This window comes from Gavialis gangeticus, unplaced genomic scaffold (assembly GCF_001723915.1).
Source record: "Gavialis gangeticus isolate Ggan-Ray unplaced genomic scaffold, GavGan_comp1, whole genome shotgun sequence".
Taxonomy (NCBI): domain Eukaryota; kingdom Metazoa; phylum Chordata; order Crocodylia; family Gavialidae; genus Gavialis; species Gavialis gangeticus.
Genome location: NW_017729022.1, coordinates 14,249,136 through 14,271,143, shown reverse-complemented (window position 1 = coordinate 14,271,143; position 22,008 = coordinate 14,249,136). Strand labels below are relative to the sequence as shown.

Here is a 22,008-nt window from a genome sequence, read left to right as displayed (position 1 = left end):
GGTACTTAGCATTGCTCTTTCTAGATGCCTGGTTAGTGCATCTTCTCTGTCTGTCTTTCACATGGTCAGGTTTATATTAATTGCCAGTTTTGTGGTTGGGAAAGAATTTTTCCCCAGGCCATAATGATAGGAACCTTGGGAGGAGCACTGTCTCCTCTTCAGCATGAGGCATGGTTATTTGGGCAAATCTCACCTAATCCGTTCTCTGCCATTGAAGAGGCTCAGGCAGTGGCGGCACTTTTTTCCTTTATGGTTCTTTGTCTGTGGCGCACAGTTTTCTGGGGAAACTGGCTTAATTTAACTTGTGTCTGTTGGCTTAATATAAGGATATTTGGATGAAGCATTATGGTCTGTGTTTGTAAGAGGGCAGACCAAAGGTTTCTCCTGGCCTTAAACTTCGACATTTTCTGCAGACATTTCAATTAGGAATCCCCAGGCAGTCATGGCTCTTCCTTGAAAGGCCTCAGAAGTACTATCTTCTCTATCCTCCCCCTACATCACTTGATAATGTTTTTAGGGAGAAGAAAAGAAATTCTACACCTTACCTTTAGCAGCTCTCATGCCCTTACTGAAGTAGTAATGGGTGCTTAGCAGCCTTCCTCCCTGTTTTAGCAAGCGGTAGCAGTTCAGGACTCCTTCCTACTCCCTGAGTTTTCTAACTCCCTTGCTAAAGATTAACCCAAGTTGGTATTCATTAGATTTGGGGCTTCTCAAGTATGCTCTGCTCACTGAGGTGTTCCTTCCTGAATGTTACATTCATCAGCCACAGGAGCATGAGACTTGGATCAGGACACCAAAAATTAGGAAGCAAGTAGGGAGGCCTAACCATCTATGTTGAGCTCTAAATGAATATTAAGGCCGATTCTTATTTTAGTCAGCTTGTTCTTCCCATTCTTACCCATGAACCCAAGTAAGGCTTGGGTTAGTTTTGATGGCACTGATACTGACTGAAATACCATTCAGATTTACCAGTAAATGTTCACAGATAGAGGACTGCATTTAGTGTTTGCAGGAGAGTATAATTGAATAAAAGTAACCCATACTTTCAAAATATGAAGAAATGAAAGGAAATGCTGTCCCCATATCTCTCCCCAGCAACATATTTAAGCGTTTTGCAGACATGTAAATACTAAATTTGCAAAATCATGGACTTGAAGAAAGAGTTAAGGAGAGTAGAGGAGAAATTAAAATATAAAATAGTGGTGATAGCAATAATGATAATTAATATTGACAGTAACATAGAAATTCTTTATTTTTTAGAATTTCTAAAATGCCCTTAAATTGTAAAAATTCATTTTAATGCAGTAGGTAATTCTGTCTGTAGATGGGTTCATCTGCAATTGATTGAAATCTCCATGTCACTTATTAGTAAATTAGGCCTTTATCCTTTAATCTAGAACTATAAAGCCTTGACCTATTTCTGTTGTTTGATGATTATCCTTATTTATTAGGCCCTGAGAATATCTTAAGCCACAGAGCTATCAGCTTTTCTACTTTTAATATTCAAGCTTTTAAGATTTATGCTCATGCTTAAAATAATTGCATAAGCATTTTTAAAAAAGGAAAAATTTTAGATATGGGCCCCAAGTACCAGATGTAGTTAGCAGTCCTGAGGGCCATATGTTTCAGTGTGCCTCAGTACTTCCAAAATATACAAAGGTCACAGTTGTCTTACTGTGTATCATTGCAATATAATTAGGGTCCTACCAAAATTGCAGGAGAAGTGCTTCTTTAATCTTTTTCATTTTGCTGTGTGCACTCCCTCCCTCCCCCCCACTCCCCGATTGACAGAGGGGCCCTGGTGGCCTTGCTGCTCTAGGCAAAAGCATGGTTTAAAATATCCCATGGTTTTTGTCTCCTGCTGCTGATTGGCTGAGGAACCCTGGCAACCCCACCACTTGCTGCTGATTGGCTGGGTGGCAAAGATCATGGCATATTTAAAACTCTGGCTTTTGCCTCCTGGATGCCTCCACTGGGGCCCCTCTGCCAATTGAGGGGGTGTGTGGCAAAATGAGTAAGACTGAAGGAGCAGATATGCAGTGCACTTCTGTTGCAATTTCGGTAGGTCCCTAAATATCCCGGGAACTCTTGTTCCACTGGAAATCTGCTTGCACTTCAAGTAAATTTTGTTCCTTGAAAATTAGCTTATAAATTGTAGAAGTCATACAGTAATGTAATTTAATGATACGAGTGAATAATAGGAATAGCTTAGACTGGGGGTGCTCAACCTCCAGCCTGCAGGCCAGTTGTGGCCTGCAGAGTCATGGGATCTGGCCCGCAGGCTCCCCATGGTTCCTCATGGCCACCCTCCCCTGCTACTGAATTCTCATGCTCCCTCCCCCTGAGCAGGAAGATGGGACTGGGCTTACCCTCCTTTTCCCCCCACATGGCAGAATTGGGGCGGGGCCATGCCCCCTTTTCACCCGTGCGGCTGAATCCAGGCCAGACCACACCCTCTTCTCCCTCGTGCAGGTGAATAAGAGTCAGACTATACCCCCTTCTCCCCCACACGCCTGAATCAGGACTGGGTCCCATCCCCTTCTCACCCGTGCTGAATTGGGGGGTCTGACTGCTCCGTGTCCCCCTGTGTATGGCCCACCCCAGACACTAGATCAGGGCCACAGGCCACATCTGACCCACAGAAGGAATGGACACTACTTATTGGGCCTCCCGGAGAAAAATGTTGAGCACCACTGGTTTAGACCCTAGGCACAAGGATAAATAATCATAAATTTCACCATCAGTAGTTACTCAACACTTCTGTAATCCCCCCATAACTCTCAAGAAAATTACCCTGTCCATCTGTCTCTCCCACCACTGCTATCCTATCATCTTTTTCCCTTTTCATCTCTAAATTGCAATGGAGTAGACTAATTCTATATTTACTTGCCCTCCACTAAATCCCCATTAGTCAATTTACTGTTTTCTATGCTTGGCTCTTAGAAATATTGGCAGACATTTCTTTCCAGCCAGGATATGCAATCTCCACTTTGTCTTCCTTATTCTCCAAGTATTCTTTTTTTGCTTCTTTTCCTTCCCCCTGCTCCTCCTTTAACTTCAGAGACCTTTCCTTCCTTTTTCTCTTCCTCTTGAGTCTTTTTTTTGCCCTTACCTTAATTCTGGTTGCCTGGATTAGACTATGTGTACAATTGAATTGGTCCCTTACTTTGAAATATGCTTAGCTTTAAGAAAGCACATCAGTTTTATATTTAGAGTAATACAGCTTTCGTATCAAATTTGTTGTGTTTTTTTTCTTTCTTAAAGCGGTGTGCATATTTGAAGGCAGAACCTACTTTGAAGGTCAAAGAGAAACTGTCTATTCAAACTCAGGGGACTGTGTTCTGTTTGAGTGCAAGGTAAGAGCACCACTGATGAAAATTTTTTTCTTCCAATAGGCTTTTAAAAATGTCTGACAGAGTTTTGATGAATAAATATGTTGAAGTACAAATAGATCTCTTTTGAAAAGTGACTATAGCAACATCATCATGGGGTCCAATATTTATTTTGTCTTTCTGATTTCTACATCAAACTTCATAAGTAAAAACATGATTTTACTCTGTGCCAACCTTGCAAATTCAACTAGAGATTTGACTGTCTAGCTTTATTCTTTTCTTCTCATACATCATCATCATCAGTAATAAATATCTTTCAGGCCGTATTATGCTCTCATTTACAACTGTGTAATTCTATTTTATTTCAATTATGTGCTCAGCTACAAGGGTAGTAGAAGTGTAGTGAGAGCAAAATTTAGACTACAGGATACTTCCAGCTGATGATGATCAGGGACCCTAGTTTTCTCTGTTAAAAACATTCAAAATTCTCTGATTTTTAAATCTCCAAATCTGTGTTTTCCCACCATTAAAATGAAATACCACTATATATATAGGTATCAGTTAAATTGATTTATTGATATATTTACAATTTATCAATAAATCTATTTAACTGATCTATTTACAATTTCTACGCACTTTGGAAGCTTACCAGTGCCTCAACCATTACAATAAAGTAAATTCAAAATACCTATTTTTTTGGCATTTGATTTTGGTTTTTTTTATCATGGAAAATCAGAGCTCCCCCTGTTCTCTTCATTCACCAGGATGTCAGTCAAACTGTGGCTCCCCCCACCTGTTGCTTTGTGGTGCTGAGCAACCCTTATGCTGCTGCCTCTCACTTCTAAGCCACAGCCTCCCAAGCCTTACCAGTACCCCACAACCCCAGCTTGCAGCTCCTGCCTACCCCCAACTTGCTTCCTCCTTGCTGCAGCTTTCCCATTGCACGAGAACATGAGTCCAGCTGTGGCTGTCCTTCCTGCTGTTTTGTAGCACTGAGCAGCCCTGCTGGTACCCTGCCCATGCTGGTGTTACTCACTCCCAAGCTACAGCCCCCTCAGCCTTGCCAGTGCCCCTTTTTGTCCCATGCTTTACTGTTCCCCAGCCAAGGGAAGCCTGGCATCAGGCAGGGCAGGTGGGAGAGAGGAGGGGAAGAAAGGGGAGGATGAAAAAGAGGGGAAGAGGGAGGGAGGTAGAACAGGATGGACATGCAGTAGGGGCCATCCATGGGGCCAAGTTGGATCTGCCCCAGCCACCTTTTAGCCCCCACTGAGTGGGGACTACAGCTGTCTGCCCACTGCCCCCATGCAAGTCCCCAGCACACTGCAGTCCCTGCCCCACTACCCTTGCCTGCTGCTCCTGGGCACTTGCTGCCCAAATGGTTTCAGATGGCAGTAGTGGCTGCAGCACAGTGTGTTCTGATGGAGACAGGCTGCCCCTAACAGTTGCAGGCTCACCTGTCACCACCGCAGATTCCAGAGCTGCTCTGCTGGGATGTTCTGGCTGAAGCACTGCTGGCCCTGAGCTCTTTGACAGACTCGCTGCCACCATCTGGAATCATCTGGGTGGTGAGCTCCCTGGAGCAGTAGGACAGGGGTAGTGAGGTGGGGACTCCAGTTGAGTGGTGCTGTGTCCTGTCTGCCTATAACACTGCTTACCTCACAGGTAGGCAGATAGCAGTCTTTCTTTGGGGATCTGTACCAGGAGGGAGTGAGCAGGGCCAGGTGCTGAGGGGAGGTATGTGCACATACCTGGTGTAAAACCATGGCTGCAACCAAGCAGGGTTGCTAATCTAAGCTATTTTTTTTTTACTGGCAATTTGCAAACTTTTTACTGGCAACCAAACTTGTTTAACTATTATGGGTGTTAAACCCCTAATTTTGAGCCTGGCCCTTGCCTAGGGTCTGGCAGAAGGATTACTTTTACATCACATAAAATATATGTCAGTAAAACTATGTGTTACTAAAAAAAAGTTTGTCAGTAAAAAGTTTGCAGACTTGTCAGTAAAAAAATTGCCTTGTGTTGGCACCCCTGCTCTCCTTCTTTACATAAGACAGATGCATGAAATTCTTCAACTTCACACTGATCCATGCAGCTCTATAGATGGCAGCTAGAGACAGAGCAGTGTCCCCTTGAATGTTTTGCACCATGCAGTATTTAGCTGTGATGTACATTTCCATTATGAAAAGGAAAATCTTAAGATGTCACCATGAGGCTTAATCTTTATCACAGGGGTGGGCAAAATGGCAGATCCAGTCAGCAGATCCACTTCTCAGCAGTCCTTACCTGCGTGGCTGGGGCCGGTCTCCATGGGCACCGTAGCTGCAGCTGCAACTGCAGCTGCACTGTGATAGTGCAAGGCTGGGGTTATGGAGACCGGTCCCAGCCACGCTGGCAGCATGGCAGGGCAGAGCAGGGCAGGGCAGGGCAGGGGACTGGTTTGGAGCTGCTGGGATCTGGTGGCAGGAGCAGCTTGGTTTGGGGCCAGGGTAGAGCTGTAATCTGCCGCCTGTGTGCCCCTGCCTGGAGCGTGTAGGCTGCAGATCGTGGCTCTGACCCAGCTCCTTGGAGCGGTGATAGCGTGGTTCCGAGACAGGGCAAGGCCACAATCTTCTACTTGTGTGTGCCTTCCTGGAGCATGCAGGTAGCAGATCGCAGCTCTGCTGTGGCCCCAGACCAAGTTGCTTCCACTGCAAGATCTGAGCAGCTCCAGAGCAACCCCTTGCCCTGCCCTGCTGTAGGCCCTGCCAGTGTGGCTGGGGCTGGTCTCTGTGGCAACCCCAGCCTTGTGCTATCACAGCGCAAATGTGGCTGAGGCTGCCATGGAGACAAGCCCCAGCCATGTGGGCAGGGGCTGCTGGGAAATGGAGTCTACTGCTGGCCAGATCAATTTGCGTCCCTCCCTGCCGCCCCTCCCTCCCCCCCCTTCTTAGGTTTATCACCTCTCTGACTCAATATCCATTATGTACTGTTGAGTTAGAGAGGTGATAAACATTAAACTTGGCAAAAATTGTTCTGAGTTACAGCTGGGAACTGCACTTCTGTCTGCACCCCAGGTAGTGCAGCTGTGTTCTCTGTCCTTCACCAGTTCCTGCAGCTTCTTTCCCATGATACAAATTCAGTCAAGCTCAGCTTGTTTGTGTTTTTTAGACAGGTGATTTTTTAATGGAATTTAGATGGAAATTTTTAACCCATTTTTTTTCCAGTTTATATAAATTTATGTAGTCAGCAACCCCTGAAGGAGAGGGAAGGCCTATTTGTTGACTGCAGTGTTGCCTGTGACATTGAATTGAACTACCATACATAAGAGAACAAATCCCACCAGGTCTTTGCTGTCAAACAGAAAGATCAGCCTTTCCCCCAAATCTTGGCTCCTTAAGGTTATGGATATTAGATAGACATTATGGTAGATTACACTTCAGGCTCAGTGCCAAGATAGGTGTGTTCCCTGACTCAGCTAGGATTTTTCCTCACTCTTCGGCAAGAGTGCCTGTGCCCTCAGACCTCCCTTTCACCTGCTCCAGACCTGTTTACTGGGTCACTTTGTAGCTGTAGGAACTATGATTATTTTTTTTCCAAGAGATGCATTTTAGAAAGTAGGGCTAGAGACCAAGGTCTGGAAATTGGGAGTATTTGTCAGTCTGTGTGGCACCTTAACTTGCTTGACTAGTCACTATGAAATCAGCTTGAGTTAGGAAGGGAGAGCCTAATCAATCATGAGGAAATAAATTCTGGAGTTATTTTGGAAATATGGTTGAATAAGTCATATATAGTTTTGAGGGTTGTGAAAAAGGGGTTAGTGGTACAAATACTGTTGGTGACCAGTTTGTTCATAATTGTCAGTCATAAATAAAAGTCACCTGATGCTCCTTTGTACTTATTATAATTAGCAATTATGATACCATTTAGTGAAGATGATGGTCAGCATACCTGTTACTCTAGGCAATATGCAGATTTGCCCTTGGGTGACAACACCCACAAATAAAGTCCCTGGGCCTGAGAGTGATTCAGAGAAACAGAATTAAGGGTCTAGGATTCTTACTCATTCAGTGAAGAAGATTTAGGTGGCCACAAAAAGTCATTTAAGTGTCCCAAAGCTAAGCAAGAAGCTGCCCAGAGCCAGATAATAAGAAACAGAAAACACAGAGGTACATCTGAACAAGTGCCCTGTCCAGGGTGTAGGTGCCTGACTCTGGGATGAATGTTAGATACTTCTGTTCTCTCAAAATACAGAGTTTCTGACCTCCTCTGGTTGTATTTTTGGATGCTATGTTTTGGACTGAACTCTGTCCTGGTGATGTGTTAGACATGCTCTGACCCTGACCATGCCTGTTGGATTGGGCCCCTCCAAGACTGTAGGCAGAAAGGTACTGCTTTGCATCTGGATCATAAGGGAAGTTTGGCAGCAGGTGTAGGTACTCAGCTGCTCAGACTGGGATGCATCTAAACGTGCCCAGAAACCTAATTTTAGGCACCTACTGATTGTTGCAGTCTAAACTGTAGGCCCCAAATAAATTTGAGAGTTTTGATATCTAAGGTCTTTTGTAGCTGCTGCAACTGCACTGATTAAAAAAAAAAAGAAAAATAGCAAATGAGGTGACACAAATTTTGAGTTTCAAATATTGAAATACATGTAGTTATTGCTTCCAAGAATGCAGTAGTAGGAATTGCATTTCAACATGGCAAGTCATATGTTGTCAGATGTTCAAATAAAATAGGAACCCATGGGTAGATACTGTTTTATTACCTGTGGGCTTTAGCTCATTAATAAAATATAGTTAATGACCCTTATTCAAGAGGGACTTGATGATGATACAGAGATGCTGATTTCTTGATTGTAGGAAAATGCTAATGTAGGGAATTAGTTCAGGTTTCAGTTGTGCACATAGTATCCATTTTTATTTTCTGGGTTGCTGCACTTGCATCTGTTGCAGAAACATGTACTTTTCAAGTGAATTATTAAAATAAAATGAACAAAATTTGTTCACCTGAGCATTCTAATATATGTCATTTTTTTCATTAGGGAAGAGTTTTGAACATTTCATATGATATGTGGTATATAGTTTCACGTCTGTTTAAATTTTTGTGAATCAGATTTGGGTTTTGTATGACGAGTCGCAGAAGATGAATATCAAGATTAAGCAGTGGTTTCTGACAGTTATCATTCTGGTTGCAGTGTTTTACTTTCACATTTTATGATGGGAAAATAATTTAATATTTAAACAACAAATACATAATTATTATTTTAATAGCATGTGTAGTATGTTAAGCACTTTTCACACAAATAAGAATAGGAAGTTATTGCCACAAGGAGCCCACATATTAATATTTTTTATATTTCAAAAGGTACTTCATTAAGAAATTATGGTGCCATGATCTATTCCTTTGCCATTTCAAGATTAGTTTCCAAATGTTTACAAATAGAATTTATTGTAGTGATCTGAAGTTGGTGCACAGTACAGTAGCCTGCCTGTTAGGTGCAGTATCCCACTGTGAACACATTACATTGATTATTGTGAGACCTATTACATTGATCTGTGCTGACTGCCTGTGGATATACAGATGAGGTTTAATGAGTTAGTTTTGACCTTTGAAGTCCTAAATGGCTTGACACCTGCCTACTTGAGGAACTTCCTCTCTTCTTATACCCTACCACTGTCTTTCTCCTTGGGCTATAATTCAATAGTTGAGACAGGGGGGAGGCGGGAGGCAAGGATCGGGGAAGGAAAGGGTGACTCAAGGCAGAGCTTCCTTGAGATGAGAAAAAAAATCCATCTGCTTCTGGCAGAGCATTTGTTGTCAAAAGTTGGTTTTAAAAACCCCACCTCAGTCTGTTCAGTCTATAGCAAAGTTAATTGCTGACTTTCTAGGCATGGGTTTAGGAAGACCTTTTGAGGACACAAAAGTTGTTTAAGGGATAATTTTTGGGAAGATGAGAAGTGTATTGTTTAAAAAATTTCTAGAGATGCAGTGTAGGTTCCTGCTGATTTTTGTTGTTTCATCATGCTTTCAAGGAGGTTTCAAAGGCTCTAGGAGTTTGGAACTGGGTACCTTTTGTTGCCTGTTCATTGTATATCTAAATACTTACATTTAATTTGATTTATTAACTGTATTTATCATCACATAGTATTCACTAATGACCTATATTTTACAGGATCACAAAATGCAGCGTGTTCCAAAATCTGGCTGTCCAGCTTTGAACTGCCCAGAGTCTCAACAAATCTCTTTGTCTCACAGTTGCTGCAAAGTCTGTAAAGGTAAGAAAATAGCAAGATCCACATAGGCTTAGTGTAATCTTCAGTATTTATAGTTAACATCTGGGTTTTTTACTTTTAGGTAAGACATCTTTTTCATCTTTGTATAGGTCCTGTGAAAATGAATAAATGACTTGCACATCAAGATGTTTGAAAATTGTTTGAATGATGTGTAATAGTGTAATTTCTGTTGAAAGGGACTGCCAGAATTCATGCATTTCACTTCAGAAAAATCACTGAAGAAGAGGATGAGGCACAAAGGAGAAATCCTAAGAAACTATACCTGATTGGTGTCACCAGCTTTAAAGTGCTTCATTTTCTGTCCCATCCTAAAGACAGTGAGATTGGAGAAATCTCTGTTTCACAATCTTTTTGGCCTATGTCTTTGTGGGCACAACGTGCTTTACTATTATTCCTTGGAAAATGGTACCAATTTAGTATAAGTGTGCCCTTTTCTTAACACTTATAGGTTGCATTCTGAGTGTAGGAGCAAAAGCTTTAGGAGCTGTTTTGTCCTGTATATCTCAAGCTTTTACATACAGACTAATTTTTACAAAAGGGCACTGATGTAAGGAACTGTTGCGGTTCTTTCGCCAACTATTTTAATCCAGGGTAATACTGATACTCTCCCCCATCCCAACTGCAAAGAGCTATATCTTTAAAAGTCTTATCCCATTTTTTTAATAGTTATAGGCCAGTCAGTCTTACCTTGGTCCTTGGGAAGACCTTTGAGAAAATTATCAAGGAGTACATCTGCAAGGGTCCAGCAGGGGAGGTAATGCTCAGGGGCAACCAACATGGATTCATTGAGGGCAGATCCTGCCTGACTAACCTGTTTTTTTTTTATGATCAGGTCACAAAGTCCCTGGATGAGGGTGGATGTCATCTTCCTGAACTTTAAGAAAGCCTTTGACACAGTTTCCCACCACATCCTCTTAAAAACTAGGTGACTGCGGCATTGATGCCTACATAGTCAGATGGGTGGCAAATTGGCTAGATGGTCGCACCCAGACAGTGGTGGTGGATAGGTCATTTTCCACCTGGAGGGATGTGGGCAGTGGAGTTCCCCAGACCTCTGTCCCGGGGTCTGTACTATTCAATATCTTTATCAGTGATCTGGATGTGGGTGTGGAATGCACGATGTCCAAATTCGCTGATAACACCAAGTTGTGGGGCAAGGTGGGCACACTGGAGGGGAGGGACAGAATCCAGCTAGATACAGACAAATTACCAAGGTGGGCAGATGAGAATAGGATGGAATTCAATGAAGAGAAGTGCAAGGTGCTGCATCTAGGGACAAGGAACCAGCAACACACCTATAGGCTGGGGAACACCCTTCTTGTCAACACAGTGGCAGAAAGGGATCTTGGAGTCATTGTTGACTCCAGGATTAACATGAGCTGCCAATGCAAGGAAGTGGTCAGTAAGGCTAACCACACCTTGTCGTGCATCTACAGATGCATCACAAGCAGGTCCAGGGAGGTGATCCTTTCCCTGTATGCAGCATTTGTCAAGGCCACAGTTGGAGTACTGTGTCCAGTTCTGGGCACCGCACTTCAAGAGGGATGTGGCTAGCATTGAGAGGGTCCAGAGGAGGGCCACTCGCATGGTCAAGGGGCAGTGGGGCAGGCCCTATGAAGAGAGGCTAAAGGGCCTGAACCTATTCAGCCTCCACAAGAGAAGACTGAGAGGGGATCTGGTGGCCATTTACAAACTCACCAGGGGGTACCCATGGGAGTTGGGGGAGGCTCTGTTCCCCTGGGCAGCACCTGGGGTTACTAGGAATAATGGCCACAAATTGTTAGAGAGAAGGTTCAGGCTGGACATCAGGAGACATTACTTTACAGTTAGGGCTGCCAGGCTCTGGAATGGGCTCCCAAGTGAGGTGGTACTCTCTCCTACCTTAGGGCTCTTCAAGACGAGTCTGGACAGATATTTGGCTGGGGTGATATGACCCTGGCACCCATTCCTGCCTGGGGCAGGGGGCCAGAGCTGATGATCTGTTTAGGTCCCTTCCGACCCTAAGCACTATGATACTATGATTCTGCTTTTTTAATACTGCTGATATACTTATATTGGTTTGTAATCTAAGACAATATATTGATCACTGGAAAAATGTACATTTATTTTTCTGTAATGCCAAGGTTTTGATATAAGCCAGGAAAAGGCAGAAAATTCAATATGATGATTGTTTCTTTGTTCTTAATTTAGGCTTTGTAAGGAAGACAAAAAGACAAATCATTGGCAGTTATTTTATTTCAGATACAGGGACAAATATTGGTCTTGAAATGCATGTAACATCATCAATAGCAATGGGAGTTATGAATGGCCCTTAACATTGCTAAGAATGTAGGGTTTTTGCTTCTGAACATCGTGTTTCATATGACAGCAGTGTAATTTTTATTTTTTATGGCAAATTGTAAAATAAAATTGCATGCTCGTTAACAGGATGTAAAATTTATATGGAGAGTGGGAGTACTACTGTACTTTAAAAAAAATCTGCCTATGATACCTAACTAGTTCATGGAATTAGCATCATGATCATGTCAGCAATTCTAAGTATACTCTGTCTTTATTGTTGATATTACTTATTTTATATTGATCCACCTAGTTTTCACTCCTTCTGACTAGCCTCATACAAGAAAGCAACCTCTCTTCTGACCTTACCCCTTAGCAGATTCCGGTTTTTATTTTTCTGTTGTTAATGGTAACCTAATTACTGTTGCACTAAAGATGATGCACAGGAGCAAGCAAAAAAAGCAGAACTGGGTGCATCTACACAAGACACAAACAGTGCTAATACGCTTCTGTGCAGTATTATCAGGCTACTGATCAGTAACTCTGGTTACTGCACATTTATTTAGTACTTGATTATACAAAAACTAAATAAATGTGCAGTAACGACTGTGCATTAATGAACAAGTAGACATGCCCACTGGGAAGTAAGGAGAGAGAACTTCACTTACGCAAGCATCCAGATCACTGTTACATGATGAGAGACCTGTGTTTGTCTGGTAGCATCTTCACTTCAGTTTATATTCATGAGCCCTTCCAGTTCTATACATTGCATTGCAGGTGCCTTTACAAGAAAGCAGGAACTGTAATAACAAAGGATCATTGTTTGACTAAACCTAAAGCCACTATTAAAAAAATTACAGCAAATTTAATCATTGAACAAAAATAAAAGAACAAGAGAACAGTGGGGCAGTCCAACTGCACAAACTTATATAGAGTGTGGAAATTGTACAGGAGCTTCAAATCTGTGATCACAGATTCATCATAGTGGAAAAGAGGCTCACAAAGTATAGCAATACTGTGACATTAGATAGCAAGATAATTTGTTGAATTAAAAAAAAACAACTATTGCATGAGGGGGTGAGGAGACTGATTTCACATCCACCAGTTTGGTAAAAAGGTACAGAAACATAAAAAATATTCTTAATTAAGGCCCAGTAGAAAACAGTCTTTCTGTGGGGAAAAGAAGGAATGAAAGGAAAAGGGACCAGAAACAGATTAATTCATTTCTTATTAAACTTTTCTAAAGTAGACAGTAGCAGGGAATTGATCTAGTATAATACCCTGTTGAGACTTGAAGGGAGAAGGTATAGAAAACAAAATAAGTTAATCTGAACCAAAGGTCTTTACGAAAGATAGAAAGATATTAAAAATGTACCTGGGAAACGAGAAGTACGCGGAAAAAACAATACCATTTAGTAAATAAATTATAGAATTTCTTTTTTTAGAGCTGTATTTTTAAAAGAAAAATGAAGATACTGTTTGAACCATAAAGAACTAAGGGAGATCCTGTATAAAAAGAAAACTTTCTCTTTGATAAAGTAATTTAAATAAGCCACCTATGAGCCATCAGATGTAGCTTTTTCTCATCATTGACCTGAGCTGGAGTTAACCTGGAGGTCTAGAAATGAATGTATATTGTAGCTACTCTGCAAGATGCTACATACTTGTTATCAAAAGGTAACTGCTTATCTTCTGGAGAGCAGGAGATGCTGTGCTGAAAGGAATCATGTGGCCTAACTTGAGAAAACACTGGAATGTTGAAAATGGTTTTGTAATCTTTGGTTTCTTTTTAACCATCCATCACTTCTGTTCTCATACAGGCCATGACTTTTGTTCTGAAGGACATAACTGCATGGAGCATTCTGTCTGTAGGAATCTAGAGGACAGAGCCGTCTGTAGTTGTCGAGATGGTTTCAGAACCCTTCGGGAAGACAATGCCTACTGTGAAGGTAATCCTTTGTAAAGATAGCTGAGCTGTATAAATTACTCTGAATTATTTCCATTAAGAACATATTAATTCACAAATTGTCAAAATGATAGGCTCATTAAATGTAGTGAATTTAATTTGCATATATTAATTGGTGAAAATAATTATCTCTCAAATTAAGTTTTTTTAATATCTGATCGGTGTCAAAGCTATAAATTAATTTGGCTGAATTTTTGAAGTAGAAGCATACTTCCACTGTAAAATCTGCCCCTGTTTTCATTATAAGCCAATACTCAGATAACATAAAAGTTATACATTAGAATAGCATTTTAATATAGCTTTTAATTGTTTCTTTACTTTGCCAGTTTTCCATATCCATGTAGTAAGGAAACAAACACGTCCTGCCAGGAATGTGCAGCCTCCATAGTTTGTTTTTGACTTGCTCACACAATTCTAAGTAAAAAAAATATCTAACCTGTCGCATGGCATATGAGTATCAGCAAGTAATACCTTTTCCAAGTTGCCTCCTTTGCTCCCACCATCTATATATGTCTTTCTAATGGGGATCGTGATTCTTGAAATATGCATTCACTGTCCCCATTCTTAAGTGTCTATCAGTTTATGGCCCTCAGGTTGTAAGCATTTTGGGATTGATTCTTTGGCTAAACTTTGTACACAATCATACCTGTAACTTTGTTTCTACAGGTAGTCCATAGTCTTTAACAGGACTCCTCACTTGTAAATTTACTTGTGTACATAAGAACGTACACTAGAATTGGCTTGTACAATTAATTTTGTATCTTGGAGGTGCTGCTTAGTCCATGTTACACTCCTCCCAACTGAGTGTAGTATATCCATGTTCATGCAACACTAAAAAAACAGATTGTGTGATAGTATCAGTTAGACTGTCCCCAAGCTTTGCTTATGTCCCCAAGCATTACCTATGGTTGGGTGAGGGAGGGGCTTCCTGGAGACAGCCAAGTATATATGATGGTACTGCTGTTGGTCACAGTAAGTTCACAATCTAGAGTTGGCCATGTACCATGAAAAAGAAAATATCTTGTCTTGATTAAGCATTTGAAGAACAGTGGCTATGGAGCTGAGCTTGCTGCCAGCCCTATGTGCCAGATGGGGCCACGGACCAATCCAGCATGTTGGGTTTAGGGCCACGTGATGTGCCTGACCCTGTGCAAGCAGGTCTGGGCCATGTGCTGGGCTTCATCCAGCCTAGCAGGTCTGGGGCTGCACAATGAGTCTGGGGCCTTGCAGTCTGAGAGCACACTGAGTCTGAGACTGCCTGCTAGCTTTGGAACCACATGCTGGGTCTGATCCCACACACTGGCTTTGGGATCACATGCCAAGTCTAGGATCATGTGCTGGTTCTGGAGCCATGTGCAGTATCTGACCTGTCACAGCCTCAGAGCCAACACTGGGTCCTGGACTTGGTGCATCAGGTCTAACAGCACATGGCTTTGGAGCTAGCATGTGGGATTGGACCTGGCATGCCAGAGCTGTGGATGTGTGCTAGGTCAGAATTGGCACACTGGCTCTGGCTGAGGACCAGCTCTGTGCTTCAGCTCTATCCAATGCGTGGATGGGGAGCGGGACTCCCCACAGGTCCAGAAAGTTTCTTGAGGGGTTGGGGAAGGTAGAGTGGTGGTAGGGTTGATTGCCACAGTGCCCAGAGTTGTAGCTGTAGAAATCAAGCAGAAGTTATGGCAGTGCAGTCTTGCAGGATATAAATGGACATTGCTTGACATCGCCTTTGTATTGCCATAAATACATTTTAAGGGAGCACAAATGGCAAGCAGATGTCTATATCCATGTCAGTGGCACAACAAAAGGTAGTGTTTAAAGAATGCTACTTTATGGTGATGGATGTCTAGTTGCCCTCTGGTGGGAGAATGTGGGTGATCTGGAGCTGCCCACCCTCTCTAGGTGCCCTGGGCAGGTGCTCCAGGTTCTTGAGGGGCCCACTTTTGTGGACTTTGGGAACTCCCACACAGGATCAGGCCCTTCAAGCCCTAGGAACACCTTCCCAGCTTTCACTGCTTATGAAGCTGACCCCCAATGCCTTTCTGCAAGTGAGAAAAATTGGGGCTCCCCACTTAGAGACCCACCTCAGGATCTCCAGGAGCCCATTTCTGTAAGCAGGAAAGCCTGTGCAGGTCCCAGCATGAATGCAGGTAACCTGGGGGATTCCAAACCTCCATGCCAGGAGTTGTGTGACCCCATGTCTCCAAGCTGGGACCTATGGTGGGTTCTGGGCCAACCCATGCTTCATGTTGAGGCACAGGGAGGTGTAGGTTTTAACAAGGAGATATGGGGTGGTCTAGAAGCCTGGGAATTCCCAAAGCCCTGTGCCTTCGCATGACACCTGTGACTGAGCTTATTGGATATGTTTTCACTCTGATGGCAGAATGTTCAGTCACCCTGCTGAGGTAATAAGCCCTGCCCTCTTATCCCTGCTCCATGTATATTAACTCCCAAAGAGAGGTGGAGAGGGAGGTGGTGTGGACAAACTGGAGTACCCAAAGCTGCTGCGCTTAAACAGACCAGAAACCCAGGTCTTGAGCATAGTGTTCTCTGTAGGGCATCCATGCTGCCTTCTAGGGTCGGGGGCAGAAGTGGGTGGGCAGGGCTTATTGTCTCAGTGTTGTTACTGAGCACTCCACCTCCATGATGTAGACATACTTTTAAGCACTACTACATACAAAATAGTAGTAATAAATAGTAAGCAGTAATTCAGCTATAAAGATTTATCCCTTGGGTTGAGGCATGAGGGGAGGCCACCTAACCCAGCCCAACTCAACCCAACCCAACCCAACCCAACCCAACCCAAAGAAACACCCAAAACAGAGCAAGCTGCACTCTGAATCTGGGAAGGCTGTATGCATTTAGTCTGACCATTAAGAGGAATTTGGATCTTATCCTAGAAGGAACTTGTGTTCTTCCATGCTTTGTAATGAGCTTAGATGCAATTATGTTGGGTACCTCTGTATATTACAACAGAAGGCAGGACACTGCACTGCCTTTTGCCTGACTTCAGACTAATATGGCTAACTACTGCTCTCTATATTATAGCATATAGCCTTCTCTTAGCAGAACTTTTGAAAGTCATTTAATTAAGGGCCAGAAATTTCTTTCTTATAGTTTGATTATAGCAGAACTTACTGTCCAGATCCAATTCTACCTCTAAAACATCTAATTGGTATTTACATAATTTTTAAACAGCTCAGGCACTAAACATGATGCTTTCCCACCTCAAGCAACAGCCAAGATTTCATTAAAATGCCTGGATTACTTATGTGTTCTTGTTTCGATTTGATGAATTGACTAGATTTGGCATTCTGTGCATGCCCAGAAATCATCTGATATACGGTGTTGTGATCCATTTGGGGAGGGGGGGTGCAATTAAGTTGTGCATGAGTCCATGAATCCTTTGTTGGTACTATGCAGAGCAACTGGTGCAGACATTGCTCCATATACCCTGGTGAGGGAGAGGTGCCATCACCTTTTTCCAGCCGCCTAATTGTTAAGATACTTGCCTATTAAATGGGTACTTAGATTCTTGGTCTCCTCAGCCACAGGTGAGTTTGAACCCGTTTCCAATTTCCCAAGACAGTACTGTAAATATCAGCCCATGAACAAGGTGGGGTTGAGAGCATTCTCTACTGTTATTGAAGTTAGGCTAATGGGCAGCTAAAATGGGAAGATTTAGGGGCTAAAACAAGGGGATGCAAGGGATCATAGGTCTGTGGCCCAGTGAGATGGGTTCACTGGAAAAGTGGGAGTCTGCCCTGAGTTTTAGCCTCTAAGGTAGATCTCAAAATGATGGAGTCTGCTAAGGCTATACAGAGGCTGTCCATTGAGAAAATGAAGAGTTATGTACTTCTCTGGGTAGAAGAGATCTGCCTCTAGAGTTGAATAAGGCTGTCCACTGGAAGTATAAGAGGGCTCCATAATTCTATAGGGTAGAATAGGATCCATCTCTGGAGTCACTTAAGGCTGTCACTTAAGGCTTCCCATTACCCAAATGGAAGTGCCTGGTTATTCTATGTGGTGGAATAGGGTTAGTTTATGGAAGCACACTAGGCTGCCTAGAATGGGAGGGTCTGTGCAGCTTTCTGGGTAAAATAGGATTCTTCTCTGGAGCTAGATAGAGACTTGGGATGAGCAGGAGGCTAAGTCCTAAGACATCTTGTAGGCAGAATAGCAACTGGGTCTACATGTTCTAAAATCCATACTCTTATTCAGATTTCTTGAAATTAGCTGTTCCGTGTATTGTTATGAGGTTGGGATAGGATTAGTGGACCAAATTTGTGTTCCTTTGATCAAAGAGTTGCTGATATAACGTGCCTCCCCCCTGACAGCAGATTCAAAATAATCTTGTTCAGATGCTGTTGATGGTTTGGTTTGTTTTTTTGCCCACATGGGGCTCAATCTCTCTTCCTCCAAAACTGATCTTAACCATTTGGGATTTCTGCAGGGCACCCACTTCCCCTTTGACGCAGAAGTTACATTAAAAGAGTTTTAACTTTTGTAACTTGAAATCTTTGCCTCTGCCATGCTTGAACATTGGTGGGGGTCACCCTCAGAGTGGTTTCAGTGAGCTTGGAACAGGTACAAGTAGGTAAGAGTGTGCTCTTTTAAGTGCTGTGGAAGGAAAAGGGGTATACCTGTCTCTCCTGAAGTAATATGGCTTTCAGATAGCCTGTTGTCATAGTAACTATGTAGCTGTAGGTGATGCATTGTGGTCCTTGAACCTGTGCTGTACCCATGCACTATAAGATTCAGCTTCTGGCACTTTTCAAAGAATATGAATGGGAATATTTATTGCTTGCTGCAGAGATTTCCTTCCCTTTGGAAGTATTTTGCCTGAAACCAGAATTTCTGATTTACAAATATTTATAGTTTCGTAGTTGGTAGGGTCGGAAGGGACCTGAGCAGATCATCAAGTCCGCCCCCCTGTCATGGCAGGAAAAAGTACTGGGGTCAAACAACCCTGGCAAGGTGTTCGTCTAGCCTCCTCTTAAAGACCCCCAGGGTAGGAGCCAGCACCACTTGGCTTGGAAGTTTGTTCCAGATCCTAGCCGCCCTGACAGTGAAGTAGCGCCTCCTGATATCTAGTCTGAATCTACCCTCTGCCAGCTTGTGACCGTTATTTTTATTTATTCTAAGGTGTTTGAAAATCCGCATTCATAATCTGATTTTACTTTGTGTTGTCACAGAAATTGGTGTTGACTTACATGGAAGAAAGAAGGTAGATTCAAGTAAAAAGTTAGGCTAATGCAGTCTTGTTTTCTGACCCAGTGAACCAAGTATGATCAAAGGAAAACAAGTCACTAAGACATTTGGTTATGGGGTTCCTCCTATACAGTCCCTCTTGTATGTGATCTCATAACATTTTCATATTTTTATGTCTTTTTATTGGGTGCAGAGCTAGGGAACATGCAGAGCAGTGAGAAGGAAAGTTGGCATTTGAAGCAGAGCTGGGGATGTGGGAATTAGAAGAATATAGACAGGACAGGGGAGCTGATGAACTTGGAGAGAGAGAGGGGTTTGGCCATCTGATGAGGGATGAGGAAAAATACAGATACATCACAGGGCAGAGGAATTTGGGAGATCTGGGGGAGGAGAGGCTAGTGGGAGAGGAAAAATTGGAGGTGGGTTGGGGTACAGTAGAGGCAAGGATTAAGGCTACATGCCTGCTTGATTATTACACATTCTCCCCTCCCATTTTAAGCTGTGCCTTCTTCCTGCTCCCTTGTCCATGTCAGGCCAGTTAGGAAGACAGCCTGCCATTCTCTGTAAGGCTAGGATCTGGAAGGAGGATAAACTTCACATAAAGGTGGAAATGTGTGAGTTAAGACCTGGGAGACCCTGTCCACCATGTGGACCAGCAGCTGAGTTATTCTTCACTGAAGAAGTCCAGAGTGTGGACAAACAGACGTTTGGAGCAACCGGGGAGTTGCTGATGAGGAGTGTGAAGCAACTACTAGGCTTAACAGCTGTGTGTGCGTGGTCCCGTCCCATGTGATACAAGTGAGTTAAACTGCCCCAGTTTTGACTCTGGATGAAGCAGACTTGAAGTTGGATTAGTTTTTCTAGATTTGTGTTGCTGCGTGTTCATATACACAACTGTTGCAGTGCAGAAGGCTTCCCCTTTTGAGGCCGCTCCAAGTGTATATTTGTCCATACTCTCAGCTTCTTTTCCTGCCTCTCTACAAGGATACCAAATACCTGAAGGACTAGACATGAAAACACACACTTGAGATGAATGAAGTAGTTTATTCGTCTCAGAACTGCTGCTTCAGGCTGTATTCATCTCCAGGGTATGTTCTCATTCTGGATGCTCAGTGATGCTTTGCGTCCTTCCAAAACATGCAGAGTGGCTAAATGTAAATCTCTGGGTGAGATTGTTTAGAGCAGGGGTGGGCAAAATATGGCCCGCGTGCCGAATATGGCATACCAGGCCATTCTGTCTGGCCCACAGGGCCCCTAGAAATTTGTTAAAAATTAATATTTATTTGCCTCTGGCTCCTGTCAAAAGTGACTGGAACCAGGGGCAGTAGGACCCAAGGGAAGCTACAGCAGGCCCCTGGAAGAGCAGGGCACGCCCTGCCCCCCCCACCAGAGGGACCATGGGGCTGTTCCTGCCTATGCCAGAGCGGGAAACTCTGGTAAGAGCGGGCCGGGGGGCACACTGGTCCCTGTCTGGCCACTGGGCTGGGGTGGGGGGTTGGGAGCAAGGGGACATGTGGGAGTGCTGGTGGGGCCCAGAGCGGAGTGGCTCCCCTCTCTCCATGCTGGGGCAGCCCAGTCCAGCTCCATAGAGCCCAGCCAGCTGCGCCCCGGGCTCTTGCCAGCCTGTTCTGGGCCCTGTTGGCACCGCCCGGCTGTCACTGGCTCCCAACCCCCCTGTCCGGCCCTGGGGACAGTGTGGGGGATGCCTGGGGCTGCTGGGGGCAGCATGACTCGGCAGGGATGTGGCCCGGGATGCAGGGAGGTGGCGTGGAACTTCTAAACTGCAGCTGAGGCTTGGGGCAGCAACGGCCCGGCTGTCCCCCTCCACGGGAGGCTCCGGTGGGTGCCACCACACTGGAGGGAAGGCCCAGGCCCCCACAGCCCCTCTGGGGCCCAGCGGCAGCTCACTTCCCAGCCCCAGGACAGGTGGCGTGGCTGTGCCAGGAGCGGAAGTGGAGCCGCGGCCGCTTTTCTGGTCCAGAAGTTCCTGTGGTCGCAAGGAGTTCGGGCACCCTGGGGAAGCTCCTGGCCAGCCCCAGTGGCAGCACAGGTCACCTCCCGAGGCTGCTGGGGGTGGCGTGACCTGGCAGGGTCTTGGTCCCAGGCATGGGAAGCTGCAGGAGGTCACAGGAACTTTTAGAGGAAAAAAGCAGCCACGGCTTCACTCCAGTTCCTGGCACAACCTCCTACCTGTCCTGGAGCTGGGGGGTGAGCTGCTGCCAGGCCACTGGGCCCCTGCTGGGTGGGGGGGCTGAGCCTTCCCCCCCAGGGTGGCAGCACCTGCTGGGGAAGCCTGTGGGGGGGCAGCCAGGCCGTTGCCATCCAAAGCCTCAGGCACAGGATGCAACTTCTGCGCTGCATCCCTGGACTTCCCACATCCTGGGCCACATGCCACCCCCAGCAGCCTCAGGTGGTCCCCCACAATGCCCTCAGGGCCCCCAGCCTCCTGGAAGCTGCAGGAGCTTCTGAAGCAGAAAAGCAGCCATGGCTCTGCACTGGCTCCTGGTGCAGCCTCCCTGCCTGTCGCAGGGCCAGGGAGCAAGCTGCTGTCAGGCTGCCAAGCCCCTGCAGGGTGGGTGGGGCTGGGCCATCCCCCTGGGGTGGTGGCAACTCCTGGGCTGCCTGTGTGGGGGGGCAGCCAGGCCTTTGCTGCCACAAGCCTCAGGCACCCGATGCAAGTTCTGTACCACCTCCTCGGGCTTCCTGCGTCCCGGGCCATGTCCTCACTGACTCATGCCACCCCCAATAGCTCCACCCCCGCACTGCCCCCTGAGCCTGACAAGCCCTTCCCCAGTCTCTTGGTGGCAGCATGAGCTGCCAGAGCGCAAATGCAGCCATGAGGCTTCAGGCAGCAAGGGCCCAGCTGGCTCCCCCCTTGCAACTCCACAGCCACACCCTCCTCCAGACACAATCTCTCTCACACACACACACACACACACACACACACACAGAG

General features: G+C 44.7%; 1 protein-coding gene across 1 annotated transcript in view; it reads left to right on the top strand.

The window, feature by feature from the left end:
• The window catches only part of NELL2 (neural EGFL like 2), a gene marked incomplete at its 5' end in the record, with an annotated part of 388,108 nt that overhangs the window by 148,958 nt on the left and 217,142 nt on the right, over window positions 1-22,008 (top strand). Inside the window, 3 exons of the mRNA XM_019515772.1 lie at window positions 3,265-3,356; window positions 9,484-9,586; window positions 13,702-13,830. Coding sequence (XP_019371317.1) covers window positions 3,265-3,356; window positions 9,484-9,586; window positions 13,702-13,830 — 324 coding nt within the window. The remainder of the gene's footprint in view (window positions 1-3,264; window positions 3,357-9,483; window positions 9,587-13,701; window positions 13,831-22,008) is intronic.